This window comes from Erithacus rubecula (assembly GCF_903797595.1).
Source record: "Erithacus rubecula genome assembly, chromosome: 6".
NCBI lineage: Eukaryota > Metazoa > Chordata > Aves > Passeriformes > Muscicapidae > Erithacus > Erithacus rubecula.
Genome location: NC_136688.1, coordinates 27,724,021 through 27,743,115, shown reverse-complemented (window position 1 = coordinate 27,743,115; position 19,095 = coordinate 27,724,021). Strand labels below are relative to the sequence as shown.

The window sequence follows — 19,095 nt, the reverse complement described above, 5'->3', positions numbered from 1 at the left end:
TGGGGACTTAGTGACAATTTGGCCTTAGTAATACAGTAAGGAAATGATTTTGTAATTGATTGAGCCATTTTACTGAGACTATCTTAAACAGCAGCTTTGAACTGAGGGGATTGTTTAATACTCTCCAGTAGCTTAATGGCTAACTTCATACAATAGCTGCTGCAAAATTCCCTTTCTTCGAGAAGAATGTATTTGGCAGATTGTAATTGCTGCTGTGTTCCTTGCACATACATGAATGTGAAAGAATGCCCCTGAACCTGGAACATCCTGTGTTCTGCCAGATTTCAAATAATGATTTGAATCAAGTGCTGTGGCTCAGATCCACTTCTAATTTTCCCCCATTGTTGGCTTCCAGGTTGCTGCTTTAAATCTGAAAAGAAATTCTGTAATTACTTGGTGCAGAAGCATTCATGAGAGCAATAAGAAGCTTATTATTGCACTGGCCTTTTTTTAACATCAGGTCTCTTCCTATTTTGTATGACTTAAAATTTTTTCACTTTTCTAGTTGTTCTGTGAATGTATTCAGCAGTTTTAGGTTGGTTTCTCAATCTGTAAAGCCTGGCATGCTAATTACATTATGTTCACTGCTTTGTTACAGTGTAAAATGCCATCAGAAATAAAAAACAAGCCACGACTATGGCTCTTGGAGTCTTGCAGAAGCAGAGCAACCTATTCTAACATAAAAAGTGAAGATCAGCTATTAACTTCTATCCAAAGAGTCTTTAAAGGGCAAAACTCCCCTCCTTGTCATTTAAGCAATATTCAGGAAATTTTTCCAAGCCAGTTGCTCAAACTTAAAAAAAAAAATAAAATACTGCTTATCCAGTTTACTGGTAATGCCTAATAACAGGAAAGCTCAGAACAAGAGCTGGCTGAGGAATGGTAAGTATTTTTTCTTCCAAGTATTTTTCGTTACACTTGCAGTTTAGCATAAAACCAAATACACCGATGAAAAGGAAAATGATAACAAGGTGACTTTCTCATTTCTGTCAATGTCCTTTACTTCAGTATATCTCTGAGGCTGAAATGGAATTATCAGCATGTTTTTGTTTTCTGTTAACGAGACTACTTTGTGTGAAAATGCATAAAATAAATGAACTGTGTTCAAGCTTTTCCTCCCTTTAAAAAACTGCAAATACAGGTGTGGGTGGAAAAAGTCTATAAGCTTCTGTTTTCCATCTCTGCCCTTCCCCTTCCAATGGTCTCTTGCTTTTGTAAATGGAGCTGATATAAGAGAAGGCTAAGGGCAGTTATTGCTTCCTCTAGGAAGGACTGTCCCATGCATATTTCCTCCAAAAAGTATTTGCCCCGTGCATCTGATGGTGATGGAGATAGAGGCAAGCCTGGCTTTTCTGGCATGCTCTCCTCCCTTCAACAGATTTTCACTCTGCAACTTTACATTTTAGGTTGCTCTCTGCTTTGCTGCCTAGTGTCATTCTTGGCAGTAACACATGCAAAGAGTAGTCGCTAGAAATTCAAGGTTTTAAGTCACTGTATTTCAAACAGGGAAAAAAAAAGCCCAATTCTAGGTGTAGTAGACTGACCCTAGCCTAGGTGCTAGTCACCCACCAAAGCTGCTCTATCACCCTACTGTGGAGCTGGATAGGGGATAAAATGTACCAAAGGTCTGTGAGTTCAGATGAGGTCCAGGAGACATCACTCACCAAATACTGTCATGGGGAAGACAGACTCAATAAACCTAAACCCGATGTAAGAGAAATTATTTTTCCACGATTTTGCCATTGGAAGATATTGCCACCACATTGCAATTAGAGAACACCTTGATGCAGTCATTGTGAAAAAAAAAATTGCTATTGACCATCCCTTTCTAACAGCTCTGCAGTAAATGCTGGTGCCAATTCTACACAGGTAAGTTTCAGAAGAAGAATTTTTCTTTTGAACAAAAGGAATGAGGAGAAAGACACAATAGGACAGCAATCTACAGAATCTTTGCTGTCTTGGAAAATGTGTAAAAGTAAACTGACCTGAGACTAAAAAGGCAGTTAATTGCCTTCTGGGGACACTACCAGGTGATGAACACCAGTGCTTTGAGGAGGGAGGGGAGAGGCTTTTTAACTGTACCAAAAGGGCTTGATGCATATTTTATCTAAATGTTCCTGTTTTTAGCATAAAATGAATTTGTTCTGTCTGTCTTCTCTCTCTTCCGGACTTGGCCGGGCCATGTACAAATCCCAATCATTCAACAGTACTGGAGAGTAGATAGTATTTACCTCAATAATGGTAGTTTCTTTTCGATTCTTTCTAACCCTCAATTCAGATGATGGATCGAAGCCAACGCCCACCATGGAAACCCAACCTATTTTCGATGGAGAAGGTAAGAACATCCCTTAAAATAACAACAAATGCTACTTCCCTCTCCCTTTTCTCTAGGATTCATGGTTCTAATGGTTTCTTTATCCTGCAAAGCAGACAAGCCAGTGAATCTCATAAGTTATCCAAATTTTAGAGTGCCCTTGGGACCTCGGGCATTTTCCCTAATCCTTTTACATCCTCCCCACTTTTCTGGAATCCAACAATAATACCAGTTGATCACGCTCCTGGTGTAATCTCAGAGGAAAAGAAGATGCATCAAATCAGAAGTGGCCACTTCCCTTAGCCTGTCCTTACCCCCATTACTATCCCCACTGTCAGGATACTAATCCTGGGAGTTTCATAACCTCTGCAGTGTGTTACAGCTTCACAAAAGGAAGGGTAATGCTAAACCGCAGCTTGTGAATGTTGACTTGGAAGAAAATTGCTGGGAGGTTTCTTTATTTAGCAAATGCTTTCATTGACGCACATAGTATTTAAGCAAATGAAGTCATTGTCCTGGGCCCACTTAATTCATGGCCCACCCAGGCAGTTTCCTTCTCAAATAGGCAATCTTGCAATTGTATTATTTTGGAGAGGGTATGTAGGACCTTAGCCTATTGGAAGCTTTTAAACAAGGATAAAATGGCTGTCATCACAGAGAGTTCAAGCCTTTTACACATACAAACATAAATACCAGTGAGAATAGTGCTCCTTTGGTAGTGAATGGGCCTAATAGCAGCTGCTTATATCTTGCATATTGCTTGGAAGTAGTGCCTGTTTTCTACAGGTTTAAACCCAGACCATTATAGTGAAGCTATGGGCTGAAGTATGAACCACTCTGTGACCCATCTGAAACTGTAAAGCATGAGGCAATTGGGGAAAGCCTATGCATTTTCATAGGGGACTACTGTACTTCATGCATTTTTTAACCTGGATCAAAGGCAGAAATGGAGACTACTAAGCAAGAGTAGGAGGTATTTTTTCTGTTGATATTTCCTGTCTTCTTGTAGAAATGGGTGCTGTGGTTGGGTTCTGTTATTGCTAAAATAAGCATATTTAACAGCAAGATGCTGTAGTCCTATCACTTCATATTTAGTGATCGTAGATTTGTAACAATCTTCTTGTGAGCTTTAAGAAACAGCAAAGCTCTCAGAGAAAAAACACTCTCAGATAAAGAAAGGAGACTGAAGCCATGCTGGCTCTCTCTTGTTTATATCAAAAGAAGGTTCATTCTGGCAGTAAGTTGATATTATATTAAATTACTGTTGGCAATCACAAACTTCTGACCTTTAAGTTTTCCCCTGAGAGGATATCTGTAGATATTTTAAGGAAAGAATGTGCTAATAGAATGCAGGAGTGAGATGATGTGGTTAATACAGCCTGTCCAGAAGCTCCTTCTAGGAGAGTTTCAATGTTTTCATCATTCAAATGGAACTGGACAAAGTTCTGAAAGTCGTATAGTGAACATACCTTTTCTGGTTCCTCTGGTGACAGGCAGAATCTGAAAAAAGGTGTTATCCAGCCTTCTATGAAAAACATTTTCAATCAAAAGCCTTCACATTGATTTGTAGGTGAACTCCCGTCTGATAAATGGGCTTGGGCTGAGTGATGAAAGACTGGCTCTCCAAAACATAACAATGCATTATTCAAGAACTTATGTCCTAGACTTTGAGAGAGCATGTCTAGTGCAATGGTCCCTGTTGTATTAGCAGAGTTCCTTATGGCTCTAGAGAACAGATGGACAGGCAGGTTAATCAGGCTATGCATTAATGAATAATCTTTTCCAAGTTTGTCACTCTATGTTTTGTCATCTCTATTAGTAAAATAGGACTAAGTAGATATCAGTAGTGGCTGTAGCAATAAACATTTAATGATGATTCTTGGGGTGTCCTGTGCTGCACCAGGAGTTGGACTTCAATGGTTCTTGTGGGTCCCTTCCAGCTCAGGATATTCTGTGATTCTAAAGTCCTGAGCAACCTGGTCTGTTCTTGAAGCTGACCCTGTCTGGAGCAGAAGGTTGGACCAGACACCTCAGGATGCCATCCTGAACAATCCCTTGATCCTTGAGCTAACAGGTTATGATACTTCACTAGAAGAATCCCAGTGTCTTGGGTAGGTCTTCCTGAGTAATGGCTTGTCTCTGACACAAATGACAGAAAAGGTCAGAACAGTTATCCATTCACCTGTCAGATCTGAAATCTTCATAGATGTTCAGAGGCATCAGAGTTCAGATCCCATTCCACTTCACTGCATTTGAGAATTGATGGGTTCCTGTAAGGCTATATATTCAAAGACAGGCAGCCAGGATGGAGCTGGTATCAACATGAATGGACAATAACAATGTAGATTATTTTTCATGTTTTACCTTTGGTTGCCTACCTTCCATACACAAGAGACTGACTTTTTTCAAAGGGTGTTACATACACTCAGCTGCCCCTGAAATGTGTGATACCTCTTGGACTTCAACATCTCTAAGATGAAGGTTCACCTTTCTCATGTTTTCATCTGCATTAGAGAATAATGAAAATTCACATTTCATGCATAAATTCCCCTCCCACTCCCTACCATCTTCCCTGAGGGCATAACAGAGCAGTGCCAGAGATAATGTAAATCAGATAACTTAAACTCTCCCATCCAAAGTTTGAATCATAACACAGCCATCTCTCTAAAAATTATTTCATATTATTATAATGCAGATCTTTGAGATTTTTATAATGAATCTTTTTTTATGACAAAATTCTCCTCTGCTGAAGAGTCTCTTATTAATGTTCTTTGTATAGTTTTAAAAAGTTATATTCCCTCCTGCACTTCTAGGCTCTGTTACTTTGTTTTCACCATCTGTTTAGTTTCCATATGCAAGGTGTAATTTCCTGAAGATGGCTTCTTTAAACATCCCTTCTTTTTTGCAAACTTCCTGAAGATATCTTGTTTAAACATCCCCTTTTTTTTTTTTTTTTGCAAACTTCACCTCTTAATACAGTGGGAATCGACTCTTTCCACCGTTCAGAGGTATTTGTAATCAAAAAAGATGTCCAGGTTACCTGTATTGAAAATATATTTTTCTGATAGATTTCAAGGAATTACTTTCCTTTTCTTTCTCTTTTTTTTCACAGAGTTCATTTTTGTGCACCTTTCAACCTCCCTGAAAGATGCACACCATTGTATTTCTAAAGACCTTCATCCATTCTTCAGCATCTATTGACTTTGAATTTCCCTCCTTTCTCAGCTGTAGACATATCTGGTCCACATGGTGTAGAGTCAGAGCTAAATTTCATCCCAGATTTAGGAGTTTAAGCCCCTTTTGGGGAGAACTACCTCAAATTAAATGTTTGCTAAAAGCTAAGAAGGGGAGAAGCACAAAAGTAGAAATAGTCCATAAACCAAAGCATGTAGGTATATTTATTTATGGAACCATATGATGGCTGAGTGTTGATAAAATAGTGTCATGAAACTGGCAGATAAGGCAATTTTAATATTCCAGCAGCAGTAAAAATTTGTTTAACAGTGTTCAACCTATGCTTCCTTGTGAAAAAAATGCCCTGAACACAATTTATTTAATGCATCAAATCAATATGACTGAAAATACTTAGGAAGGAGAAATTAATTTTCTTTTTTTTCATGTTCTTATAATTTACAATCAGGTTCTCTTTACTCAGCCAGCTTCTTACTTTGATGAACAGATCCATGTAAATGTCAATAAAGGAGCATGAAAACTCATGTGAAAAGTTCTTAGAGGAACTTGAGATATACATCATGATGTAGTATTTAAGTTGTGTTCATGTGGAAACAGAAATTTTTTCAGAAAATATCAATCCTGAAAATGTCACTTGAGGTGCTCTAGCCCATGGTAGCAAATACTGCTTTGCTCAGTTCTAATCAAATTCTGGGGTTATGTCATTTCTGTGGCTTAGGGCAGGTTCAGATATGTTTTGAAGTTGATTATAACACCTCAGAGGAGGTGCTCTAAGCACAGAATTTCTGTTTGGATGTCTTGGTTAGTGCATCAGACATGCTTTTCTAACCAGAACCTATTTCTTTAACAGACTTCCTTTCAAGTCTTTCCAGAAATATCTTCACGTCTCTGCCTATTTATTTCGGATTTTGTTGTTGCTTGTTTTAGGGAACTGGCTGTGGCCAGACCTTCTTGGGCTGTTAAAGCAATATTTAAGGTCTGGATTGACTGTTTAAAATCTGGATTTCATATGTACATTTGGGGGAAACAGGTATATACTATAGTACCCAATGCACTGTTTGTGATCTCTGAGTCTTGAGGAAAAAGGCCTTTTGAGAATTTAGAAAGTGGGGGTTGGAGGAAAAAAGTGTTTTGCCAGCAGAGATATACTTTCTGGAACAGGAAGATGATGAGACAACCTTGTGGAACAAATGGTGGTTCATAAGAGCTGGAAGACCTCAGAGGATGAACCTGTCTGTACAAAGATGATAGATCAGTTAAGGCATAATTGTAGCCAACATCTTGTTTTCTGTGGAGACTGAGAGAGTTGAGGTTGTTCAGAAGACACTTTCTAGCACCTACCAGTCCCTGAAGCCAGCCTACAAGAGAGCTGCAGAGGGACTTTTTACAAGAGCATGTAGTGACAGCACAAGGGGGAACAGCTTCAAACTGAAGGAGACTAGGTTTGGATTAGATATAAGGAAAAAAAAAATTACTGTGAAGGTGGTCAGGCACTGGAACAGGTTGTCCAAAGAAGCTGTGGCTGTCTCAGCATTGGAAGTGTTCAAGACCAGGTTGGATGTGGCTTGGTGCAACCTGGTCTAGTGGAAGGTGTCCCAGCCCATGGTAGGGGAGTGGGAATAAGATTTTCTTTAAGGTCCCTTCCAACCCAAACCATTCTATGATTGTCAGTAACTATCCTGTGTATTTTTGCTACTTGCTGCAGTTTCTTTAAGGGTCTTTTTTTTATTCTTTCAGAAATCACAGCACCCACCCTTTGGATTAAGCACTTGGTCATCAAAGATTCCAAAATGAACAGCTCCAGTATAAGGAATTCAGGTAACGTTTTGTCTAAAAAAAAATTATTTTAACTAGTCTGTAGCTCCTCACCATCTGTTCTTGTTTCATTCTTTCTTCGTTGTAGGTATCAAGCTGCTAGGGGCACTTGCAGCCTAGGCTATAAAGTAATTTCAGATAAGGTCCTTTTTTGTACCGAAAGGACCATAGTCAATGTCTGATGAAGGATGTTTGATTCCACAAACATAACTGGGAATCTCTTAATTTCTTAATCTTTTAATTGATTTTAACCATCTATTATCTTTATTCTGTTTGCTATTCAGTATGGATATATGAACTGATGCATTTGGCTGAAAGATCTGGGCTGTGGTTTTGGTCTAAGCAGTTGCAAAAAGTACAAAAAGGGGCTTCTTTTCTAGTGAATTCAAGATTCTTCTCTGTAAGGGATATTTTTTGATAGAGAAATGAGTGGATTATTTCACAACTACAATTGGTTTAATTATTGTGGGCCTAAGAAAATGTTGAGATTGTTTTGTGGATAGTGAAGTGGATGGGGAAAGACTCAAGCCTAAGAAACAGCGATGAAGAGATCATGAACATGAGTGGGAAAAGGGGAAGCAGGAAGACATGAAGTCAGGGTGGAAAACTTGAGATTGGAGATGCAGGTGAAATGGTGGAGTGGAGTCTTTGAAATGAGAAGAAACCAGAGAATTTGAAGAGGAAGATGAGAGATTCTTAGTAAGAATGGTTCCTGTCTGATATTTTAACTGAGGTGAGAGAAATAAAGAAATTAAAAGGAATATAAGAGAACAAAATTGCCTTAAGAAGCCATGGGTTTACTTTAAGATTTGAATAGGAGATGCTACTATTACATATCAATTTAATGAAACATATATGCCTAGAATGGCTGTTAGAATAATTCCAGTCACCTAAACAGATAAATTGTGATATCTTGAAGTGCCTCATCATGTAATATTCTGGATTAGCTAGAGAGCATTCATGACAGTCCCTTTAACCTTCCTCTGCCACTTCCAAGCTGTAGGGTGTAATCAGTGCTAGGCTGGGGGAAACTCTCTTGCTGCAGAATGAAGAGCTCTTGGCAGGAGGACAACTAGCATTGCCCAGACCACAGTTTTAGCAAATCTCTTGAGCTTCTGCTCCCAGCTGTTTTTGTAGCAGGGTGGTCTGTGTAGGATCTGCCAGTGGGAGTCATCCAAAAATTTCAGATGATGTGTGAGTATCAGCATTCTTCTTTAAGGATGTCTTTCAGGGGAAAGCAAACACAACTTCTGGTTTTTGTCAGCTGCAGGAACAACCAGCAACTGACAGTACAATTGAAGGTGAAAGTGTAATATTAAAGTCCTTTGTAAAGGGTCTTACCTGTCTCAGTGACCAACTTTTCTTCAAATACAGCAAACCTCATAGCTGTAATGGAAAGAAGAGTGAGTGCTAAGAGGTTGCAAAGGAACTTGGGAGCAGGAGGGTTTGTCTTCCACCCTTTCTTGGCCTTACAGAGCCAAAGTAGGCTGGCTTTCGTGTTGTAAAGGCAATCACTTTGTTTAGTCGGGAAGCTGCCTGATGTGAACTGGAATTTTGTCTGCAGAAGTGTTCTTTGTGTGAGTTTACTTTTGTCCCCTTTTTCAATTGTTTCTGATGTCAATTCTGTTACTCAGACAAAATTATTGTGAGTGCATGTTACAAATGAAAAATAAATGATCTTGTGGAAAATTCAAGAGCTGTGTAAGAGGTGGTTTATACAGCAAGCTAAAAGGAGATGTGGTTCATCTGACTCAGCCTTACTGATTGCTCTGATGCTCACTTGCTGTAGGGTCTTGTTAAAAAAATGGGTTGCCAGTTTTTATCCCCAAATTCCCCCATACAGTCATTTCAGTTTCTCACAAATTATTAAGAAATGCTGCTTAGGGCTATGGTTTAGTTGTTACAAAGTGTGGGCTACTTCAGCATTTTTCTTTCAAATAGTGAAGCCTAGTCACCTTGTTTGATATCTTTCATTCTTTTTATCCCTTGTAATATATGTTAAAGGCAATATACAGTAGATGGGATCAAACTGCAGAGATCTGGGGGGGATAATTATCATTTAGAATCATGTCTCTTCAAGTGTCTTCGAGTCTGTCTTGGCTATAGATGATGAAACAGCTGTCATGAGATGGGCATGCAAAACTGGGGGGTGTTTTTAATTGCCTTTGGCCCAACTTGAAATGCTAATGCTTTGCACATTTTTACTTTTTAAATTTATTTTTAAAGGGTTAAGATAAGTTTTGCTAGCACAAGATCTGGATTCTTCAGTTTGTTGTTTCCTCAGCTGTATTGCCTATCCCAGCTTACACTTACAGTCTTGGAGCAGATATAGCCTTGTATGCTTTTGCAGCAGTTTAATGGGATCACTGAAATTGGAAGTGAGAAAGAAAAAAGACCCAGGAGGTCATCTAATCTATTGCCTTAGGGCTAGTGAATGTTTATACTGTAAGGAGAGCAGCATTTTCTACTGTATCATAAATGCCTTAGATAATAAAGATTTTATTTCTTCCCAAAGGAAGCTGTTCTGCTCTCTGAATTAAATCTCAGATTTTTTTTTTTTTTCATTTTGCAATATCCTACCTAACTCTTCTTTTACTTCCTATTCCTGGAGTTTGTATAGTGAAACACTTAGCTCTGATCTCTCTTCTCCCTATGGTGATTGTATGGCCCTGTCCTTTTCAAAGATACTGCTGCCAGGGGATGTGTGCTGTTCTCTAATCAGCACTGACACTGGACATCTTGGAAAGCAAGCACCATTGCTATGTCAACCATGAGGAGAATTTCAGAATTGCTCTATGAAGTCAAATAGACTCTTTAATTTATTGTCATTGTCTCTGGTCAATGTTAGGTGAGCCACCCACCAGGCAGCTGATCATTGCAGAGCTGGTGACACCCCATGTAATCTATGCTGCCTGTATCCTGTAAGAGCTGCATTTGAAATCTGAGTATTCCATCTTCTGTTTAGTGTTGACAAACAGAAGGGGTTCTTCTGAAACTGATCTCTTTTTTTTTTTTTTTTTTTTTTTGAGCACTTGCATTTTGTTTGGCATGTGTAAATCCTAATTAAGCTAGGGATCAGGAAAAGCAAAATTACTCCAGCCTGGTGATTAGAGCACTTGACTGAGAATCTATATGTCTCCAGGCATTTTGCCAGTGAGTTTTTCTATGCTCAGTAAAAGAGCATTGCTGGGAGGGATTGCTAGTGCTCTCACCCCAGCACACCCTAAAGAATTAAATGGCACCCTTTTCTCAGTAGGGTGAGAAGGTTCAAACCTTCTCAGCCAGAGTAAGGAACTAAAATATGAACATCTGGACTGTTGCACAGCAGAAAAGTTGTTTTTCTACACTTCAAAACTACATTTTCTGTCTCTCTGAATCCTGCAAATTGCATGTTTTTGTTTTTGGGGCAAGTAAAAGGGCTAGATCAACACAATATTGTTGTGAAGATGACAAAAATATTTTTTGCTGCTTCTTCCCTTTCCCAAACATGCACATCCACATGTGCATGCACATGGATACCTTAAGCTAACTAAGACTTAGCACTGCTCTCTGTGGTGTGTCGTTTTTAACACTGCCAGAGGTGATTCAGGTGGGGTTCTTGCAATGGCTGTTCTCTAATCAGCATGGCTGGCAACTGTCTTTTCATTCTACTTTTACTATTTCAGGCTCCTCTCCTCACCCCCAACCTATTTCAGCCTGCAAAGGTGCAAGTAATTATTTTTTTCTTAAGTTCTTAATCTAGGTAAGTATTTGATAGTGTTTTCCACTTCCAAGAAATCTAATGGCTGCTTATTTAGAAGCAACCCCCTCCCCTCCACTGAGGAATCCAGGGATTTTCCTCACTTCCAGAGTTGGGTTATCTCCAAATTCATTTGTGCTATTTAGTGATTTGGTTCTAGTTAGCAAGAGTTTCCAGCCTGTATCCAGCTTACCGTGACAACCTTTAAGAAAACCACAGAATGATGTAATGAGCCCCTGCATGGAAAAATAAACAGCTCTGGAGAAACCAGCAGTAGCAGCCTCAAGTAAATACTCTTCAGTCACTGGGGTTTTGAAAATGACGTTATTTGAAAGGAAGAATGAGTAATATATTAAGGTTAGCAGCTGAAGACAGGTTTGTGTGTGCTGTGCCTAGTTTAGGAAAAAAAAAAGAAAAAGAAAAAGCTCATAGCTGTTTGTTTCAAAATCTTGTTTGGTGAATGGAGACCAGTTCCGTGTGACCTATTGTGTTCAGCTCTGGCACCCAGGCATTGTGCTGGCATCTCATGGTGGCATTCCAGTGATAGAGCTTTCTCCTCTCAGGAGGTCTTAGTGGACAGAGTATAAGTGAATGAACATTGAAAACAAGAATGGTGGTACCCACCTTTCTTTTTCTTAGTTGAGTCAACTTGAAGGCCAAACTTTAGGGCTTTTCAAAGGGGGAAACAACTTGAAAACTTCACACCTGTATGTATTCCCCCATCCACTTGAAAGGGAGTCTCTTGATTCTTGTGTGCAGTTTGTCTCCAGAGATCTGCACAGTGAAGTGGGATGTGATTAAATCAAGTGTTATAAGCAGGACCTGAGTTCTTTGGTTTGTCTGTGTTCCTTAAGGGGTCTTTTTCCCACTTGCAGGAAAAAAAAAAGATAAGACAACAGCCATGGCACCCCCCAAAACATTCCCTCTAGCAGACCATTAGAAAGTTACACCATTTTCCTGCATGCCTTTCTTATTGATCAGGGGTAGTAATTGCCCCAAGGGTTAATGTACTCATGGCTATGTTGCCTTTTCCATATGGAGGTTTTTGCAATCATGTACATTAAAAAGGAGCCTGCTTGAGAATATATTGAGAATCAGTGTAGTTCTTCTTGATCAGATGAGATGAATGCATAATGAGACAGAGCTTGAGAAGGAAGCTTTTTTTAAGTTTTAGTGGGATATCCCAAAAATAGCCAAGGTTAGACAAGAGTTTAATTCATTATTAGGAAGTGAGGATAAACACAAAGAGCTTGAATGCCTGTTATTTTCCAGAGTGGGGAGACCTTGCACCTATGTGTTGAATGAGAGGGAACCAGTGTGTCAGAAAGCTTTTGTCTTTTCTGCTGTTCTGTGTTAGTGTATCCTCCTTGGTCTTATTTTCCTGCATCTTTGAGCCAGTACCCCCCAACACAGTGCTCTTCTAGCTTGTCAAAACTATTGGGCTGAAAGTCTGAAAGACTTTTGTCCTGTCTGCCACAACTATTTATCTTCAGACCTTTGTATTAGTCCTCCCAGCTCCTCTTTTTGTGAGGATTTGTTTTGAATTAATTTTAATTTAGATTTTGTTTTGATATCAAATAAAGCAATTTCAAGAGATGCTCCTGTTGAGTATGAAATGAAAACTTACTAATTCCATTACATTTTCACAACAAATATATATGCTCTTATTTGCTTAGTTCCTGCTTCCTTGCAAGCCAAAATGTGATGTTTCTTCCTTACTTATTATCCCTCCCTTCCCTCTGGCTCCATCTGTGGTGCAGGCAGCCTTTCCTGTCTTGGCTGCTGCTTGGGAGGCCTTGTCTCTTCTTCCCTTCTGGAAGTTGTGAGAAGGATGATATGTGTGATGCCCAAGGGTGATTCTCCCACGGTCTCCCTGTGACAGGTGTGTGTGGTGAAGAAGGGAGCACGTAGGAGAGAGCAGAAGCAGGGGGAATGGAAGAATCTAGGACCAGGACCCTTCCCAGACAGCCAGCAAACAAAGTCATAAATAACATGCCATTGGGGACCAGTTAATCTGCTCTATGAAAAGGTGCAAAGTATACAAGTGGGGAAAATAACATTGTATAATAATCGGCATGCAACCGTAGGTGTTAAACCATATGCAGCTAGGCAAATAAATGAAGCTCCCCCTGAGAGCTGTGCTATAAATCATTCCCAAAGAATTCAGTCACTCCCCCCTCCTTATCCCCCAAAGAAAGAAAACAAATTACTTTAGATGTGGAGTCATGACTACTACTCTGCAGCTGCCAGTTAAGGCAAGTGGACAAGGAGCAGTAGGAGAAGGGGCAAAGATGTAAGAGGCTGGGGTAAAAGGGGAAATAGAAAACAACCCTGCATTTAAATCCACTGGGGATTTGGTGGGGAAGGGAAAGGAAATAAACTCCAGCACTAGGCATTACCTGGACATGCAGGGACAAACTGAGAGTGGTCAGTTTTGTGGAGTTTATTTTGCTTTTTAGCAGAAGCCCATTCAGATTGAAGGTGCTGCATTGATTTGCTGAAGTAATTCCTTAGCAGCACAGTGCTCCTTGCTGTTTGTAATAGCAGCATTCAGCACAGGCTCCTTTGTGGATCTGCACTTCAGATACCCATTTGAATGTGTGTTGATGCCTGCAGAAAGGCTGCACATACTGACTCACCTTCCTACCTCTCTTGAAATGCTCCTGTCAAATTCACCCCATTTCTGAGGTACTACAGTTAAGGAGGAGCTGTTTCAAGGTAATTGTCATTACTAGCTCCTAGATAATCTCTGGAAAAGGCTTAGACCTAGGTAGGCTTCTCCTGAAACCAAAAGCCCCGTGGGGCTTGCAAGTGATTTGCAAAGAGACTAGTGAAAGAAAAAAGGTCAGTGTATCCCTGTGATCATCTGCTGCCCACAGAGTTGTCCACGAAGACCATGAATATTGCCTAGTACAGCATAAGGCTGTGAAGGAGAAGAGCTGCATTCCAGAGCTTTGGAAAACCCTACCCCTCCATGGGGGTGCCTGTTGGACACCCATCTCATAACATTGATGAAGTGGGAGCAGTTTCTCAGTCCCATGGCTGGTGTCTGAATCCTGTGTTACCTCATGGACCCTCCAAAGCCCGGATGTTCTACACAGAGACAGCTGAATCTGTAAATATCCAAAAGTGAGTGCTAGCTTTCTGTCAGAGGCAATTCCCTCTGCCTCTTTGTAAAGTGCAAAACATTACAGGAAAAAGCTGTTGTGTCACTGCATGAAAAGGCTCATCACACAATAAACCTGTCCCTCTGACCCTCGAGGCCTCACCAGTAGTAGCATTAAATATAATGTTGTTGTAGATAGGAAGACCAGTGTGGACCATTTTTTATCTGCCTGTGACAGTTTTCAAAGACTTTCTGTTTGGTGTCCTATAATTGCAGAGTAACAATACTGTAAAAAGAGTGTGCTTGTATACTCTAGCTAGAAGAGGTAGGCAAGTTCTCCAATAATTGCTGTACTAGTTGTTCCAAGGACTATTAAAAACAGGTGTGGAGGTGAAAAAAAGTTTCCCAGTAATGCTAAGGCTCCAGTGGAAACACCTATTTTTTTTTTAATTGAACAGAATTCCTCAGTGTGGAAAAAAGTGCAGTGAAAAAGGAGTATAGAGAAGATGAATGTGTTCAGAGACAGGTGGCTTATGTAAAAGCTAGGTATGCCACAAGTTCACAGTGCTTAGAAACTATGTGAAATGGAAAAGAGGCATTAGGGAAGAAAAAACACAGACTGTGTAGCTTTGTCTCAAAATGACAAGGGCAGTGTCTAAGGTTGAAAGATTTTTCTGCTGCTGAGTAACCATCCTGACATCAAGAAATGAAGAGGCTGAATTTTGATGCCAAACTTTCTCTGCTCAGACTATGGAAGCTGTTGTCATTGTGAAGGTACTGCACAGGCACAGCTGTCAGAAAGGATATGGAGGTCAGATGCATTAGAAGGGATCAGACCCAGACCCCAAAATCTGGAAACTTAAACCAGATCAAGTATCTTCAAGATTTTAGTCTGTGTTAGCAAAGAGGTTGTCTCAGTCATTGAGGATCTGCTGGAGCTTCTCAGCCTGTGTGAGGAGAGCAAAAAAGACCTGAAGACATTAATGTGGTTTTTTTTCTCCCTGTTTTAAACCAGGGTCATGTCCAGTTAATATCAGCTCTGACACATGTAACCTGTTCCTAATGTGGCAACAGAGATCCCATCTTCCATTTAATGAACGGTTAACCACTGGGGCTTTTTTATATCAAACCTAAATCTTATTCCTCCAAGTAAGCTGTCTGCTATGTGAACTACCCATGGGGAAACAAAAAAAAAAAAGTATCTATGACTATCTATTTTTTTTTATTAGAACAGCTTTTATGTCTCAGAAGACTGAATGTCATCCCTAGACTAAACAAATTGAATTCTTTTAGCCTTTTCTCATAGATCAAGTTTCGTAGACCTTTGCCTGTTCCTGTTGCTCTCTCATGCCCTCTTTCCAAAGATTCCTCCTGTCCCTCAAAAGACAGTGCCCAGTATTGTACACAGGGCTGATTTAAAGGATCACCAGGACTTAGTGCCCATTCCTTATGTGAAGCCCCTGTCATTACATTCCACATCTGGATTTACCTGTTTTGATTTTTCTGCTGTTGTTTGCAATGTCATGAAGTTGCAGACTTTTTTTGTGGTCTACCTAAGCTGCTGACCATTTTTTTCCAAGTCTTGCTGTCTCACCAGTAATTTCCTCCCCATGCACTGGGTTTCTCCTTGCTGATTGTTATGGTAAGTTGTGATTATACTAATTTAAAACGATTTATCAATGTGACTTTGAATTCTTTCCTGAAGTTCAGTCTGTAAATTGGATGCTCTGTTCCATTGGCCAGAGTGGTTATTTAATTTGATACAAGTCTCATGGTAGCTTTCAAAATAGAGAACTTTTGAGACCTCTTGTCTTGGAAAGCATCTTTTTCTTAACCTTCTGTGTTAGTTAACTATCTATAGTTAGCTAACTAATGCTTACTACAATTACCAATAATAATTGTATGTAGCTTGCATTTTCCTCATTTGGTTACCAGAATGACACAACTTAAAATATGCTCTAGTGAGCCAGAATTTATTCAGAGCTCTAATGCATTGTATATGAACATGAAAATATTTGCAGGATTTTTTTCAGGATGATGTAGCACAGCCATAAAAAAAATCATTGTTCTTTTTCTGCCATCCTTCAGCTAGGCTGGCTATACCTCTGGAAGGGCTAGGACAACATGACTGACTAATTGTGAGATGGGATGATATAAAGAGTCCAAGGCCTGCCTGAAAGGCAGTTCAGTTAGAATTGCAAGGACAGGTAGCTTTCAGCTGACATGTTTCAAAATGTGCAGGTGTGGCTCTTTATTCCTGTGTGGGCTGGGGACCCTGTGGAGCACAGTCTGTTCTTAGCTGGGCAGGATGCAATGCCCACAGGTTCTGCAAAATGAGCACAAGTTGTGCATCAGAAAATCCCTCACTAAATTTGCTCTAATCTGTGAGATGGTGCTTCCTTCTGCCAGTCCTCCTTATTTCAAGCTGGAGAGTAGATATTGAATAGGCTTCTCATAATTTAACTCTGGTGGGAATGCAGTGCAGCCTTATCTCTTAGAGCAGAAGGAAAATGGCAGGGGAAGCATGTGTTCCTGGATAGCTGAAGTTTAATGAGCCACTTGGAATAATGCATTTTTGAAAATTACAACCCACCTGTTAAACCTTTGCATTGTACTTGTTCAGCACTGGAACATGTACTAACATCTGCTTCCTGTGTAGCTTAAGCCTTGAGAAATGAAATTGAGTGAGTACCAAGGTAAAGCAAAGACTGCTCAACTGGTACAGTATGGGAACACCTGCAGGGTTTGTTTTTCTTTTTACCTTTGCATCAGCCAGAAAACTCTGGAGGGACCACGATCCCAGACTGAGCAGGGTGGAGTGGGTATCAGTGCTGATGACTAACAGAGGTGTGGAGAGATTTATGCTATCCCCATGAGCCATATTTGCTCAGCTGTTATTGTGCTCCCAGTAAACACAGAAGGGGTTGTTTCTCTCCCTCCACCCACAGCCCTGCTCAGGGGACAGGCAATAAGGGTCTATTTACTGCCTTGCTTTGCTAGTCCTGCCAGCACTTGTGCATGTGCATGCTTAAGGCTTTTCAAATGCTCTTTCCCCTCCGAGGAGGAAAGGATGCAGATTTGGGCTGCTGAGGTAACCTGTGCTGAACTTGCTTTTGTAAGCTCTGTGCTGGGATGGGGTACCAGTTCTCCTGGAGTAGACCTGGGTCCTGTTCACATTAGAGCTTTATACAATGGAAGAGCAGCTTTTGCTGATGTACATCCTGTGGTAGAATAACCAGTTCAAAGCTCTTGTTCTCTGCCACTGCATTGTAAAGACACATGAGAAATGGACTCTCTCTGAATTAAGCTCCCTTGAGAGACAGGCAAACACTTTTCCTCACTGAAAGGAAAACTGAGGCACAAAGACACTTAGAACCTCATGTTTGAGTTGGCACAGGAGGTCAGTAGGAACTTGGCACTCGACATCCATGCTGCTCCCCTTTGTTCTGTGCTGCACTAATGCCTCACTGAGAGGAAAGTTGGGAGCTGAACAAAAAAAAATTGGGGGAGATGTGTTTGGGGTTTTTTTAAAATGTTTTTTGAAATGAGGTCTCTGTTGCAACACTAACAATGGGGATTGATCAAGAATTCTTCAGTAAAAGACCTTTTCCTCCCCTTGTGATGAATGCTTGTTCATTAAAACTGAAGCTTTTTGTGGGAATTCCATGGGAAAAGTTTTGCCAGTCCAGACAGAATTTCTGGTCAAAGGAAATGAGGGAGAGAGAGAGAGAAAGAGAAGGAAATCTGCCCTGCCTGGTACAGCCTGTAGCTCTGGGGTTAGGCTGTTCACATGGGCTCATTGGGACTGGGCAGAAGCATTGAGGGAAGTTGGATCCTCTCTTTTGCCTGATTTGTAAGAAAGAATCCTTAAGGGTGTAGGAATCTCTCCAAAGAGATTGGTTTTGGTGCCACAGCCTCCCTCTTCTTTTAATAAGAAAATACTTGGGTGCAGAAGAGCAAAGCTCAAAAAATAATCTGCTGTGGTTGGATGGCAGATGTTCCCTATGTCACACCATAATAATCCACAGCATCTTCACAGTCATGGTGAGTGATGCTTGGTGCTTTGGCTCTGGTGGCAATGAGAGTTGTTCTGTGTCAGGAGAGCAGCTGGGGGAGGCTGCCTCTTCCCCAGTGGCTGCACACAGCCCTGCAAGATGAGAACGGTTGAGCACAAACCTTTGGCTGGATGCTACTAGACACCCTCTCTTCTCAGCTTTGTGGGGTAAACACAAACCCCATCTCTTTAATAACCATATAGTTTATTAGACAGTCAGATGAGTCCCTTACTTCATCCATCATTTTTATTTTTATTGTGCAGGCACTAAATGTATGTTTGAATGTGTATACATAAGGGAGCAGGAATGAGAGACCTTTTTATCCATCCGACCATGTATTCCTCTGAAGGCCATTACTAGGGGAAAATTGTTGCATAAATAATGTGCGACTGCAGATGTCCAAGCCCTGTTCTCCTGCCATAGCTGCCATGGCTTCAGAGACACTATTTAAAAATATGCTTTAACGAGTGGCAGAAGCAGTCAAGAGTAAGAAGGAACAAACAGCGTTTCAGAGCTGAGCAGTTGAGGTAATACGGATATTTCTGCCAATGACTCTTCCCTTTGTGTGTGCATACATTCCCTATTGGTTTTTTTTTTTTTTTTTTTTTTTTTTTAATCTAGATTTGCTGTCTCACAAAGGTTTTACTCCCCAGCAGCAGTATATTGACAAGTGTTGCTTGGTTTCTTTGCTGGTGGTCAAGTCAAAGCAGAGATGGCAAAAAACAGTAGAATGTGACAGTGCCTTTAAAATAAGCAAATAAAAGGGTATAATATTATTTGTTCTAGGAAGACTGTTTGTGTCCCACTGACTTGCTGTATTAAGTGTTCTTTCTCTAAGGAAAGTTTAGTTTAGGGAAAGAAGGAAAACCTTTCT

General features: G+C 40.3%; 1 protein-coding gene across 6 annotated transcripts in view; it reads left to right on the top strand.

The window, feature by feature from the left end:
• The window catches only part of SMOC1 (SPARC related modular calcium binding 1), a 125,451-nt gene that overhangs the window by 78,678 nt on the left and 27,678 nt on the right, over nucleotides 1-19,095 (top strand). For 4 of the 6 annotated variants that reach the window (XM_079309861.1, XM_079309860.1, XM_079309858.1 and 1 more), the window contains exons 6-7: nucleotides 2,246-2,335; nucleotides 7,244-7,324. In XM_079309861.1, coding sequence (XP_079165987.1) covers nucleotides 2,246-2,335; nucleotides 7,244-7,324 — 171 coding nt within the window. The remainder of the gene's footprint in view (nucleotides 1-2,245; nucleotides 2,336-7,243; nucleotides 7,325-19,095) is intronic. The other 2 variants (XM_079309862.1, XM_079309859.1) reach the window with 1 other exon arrangement.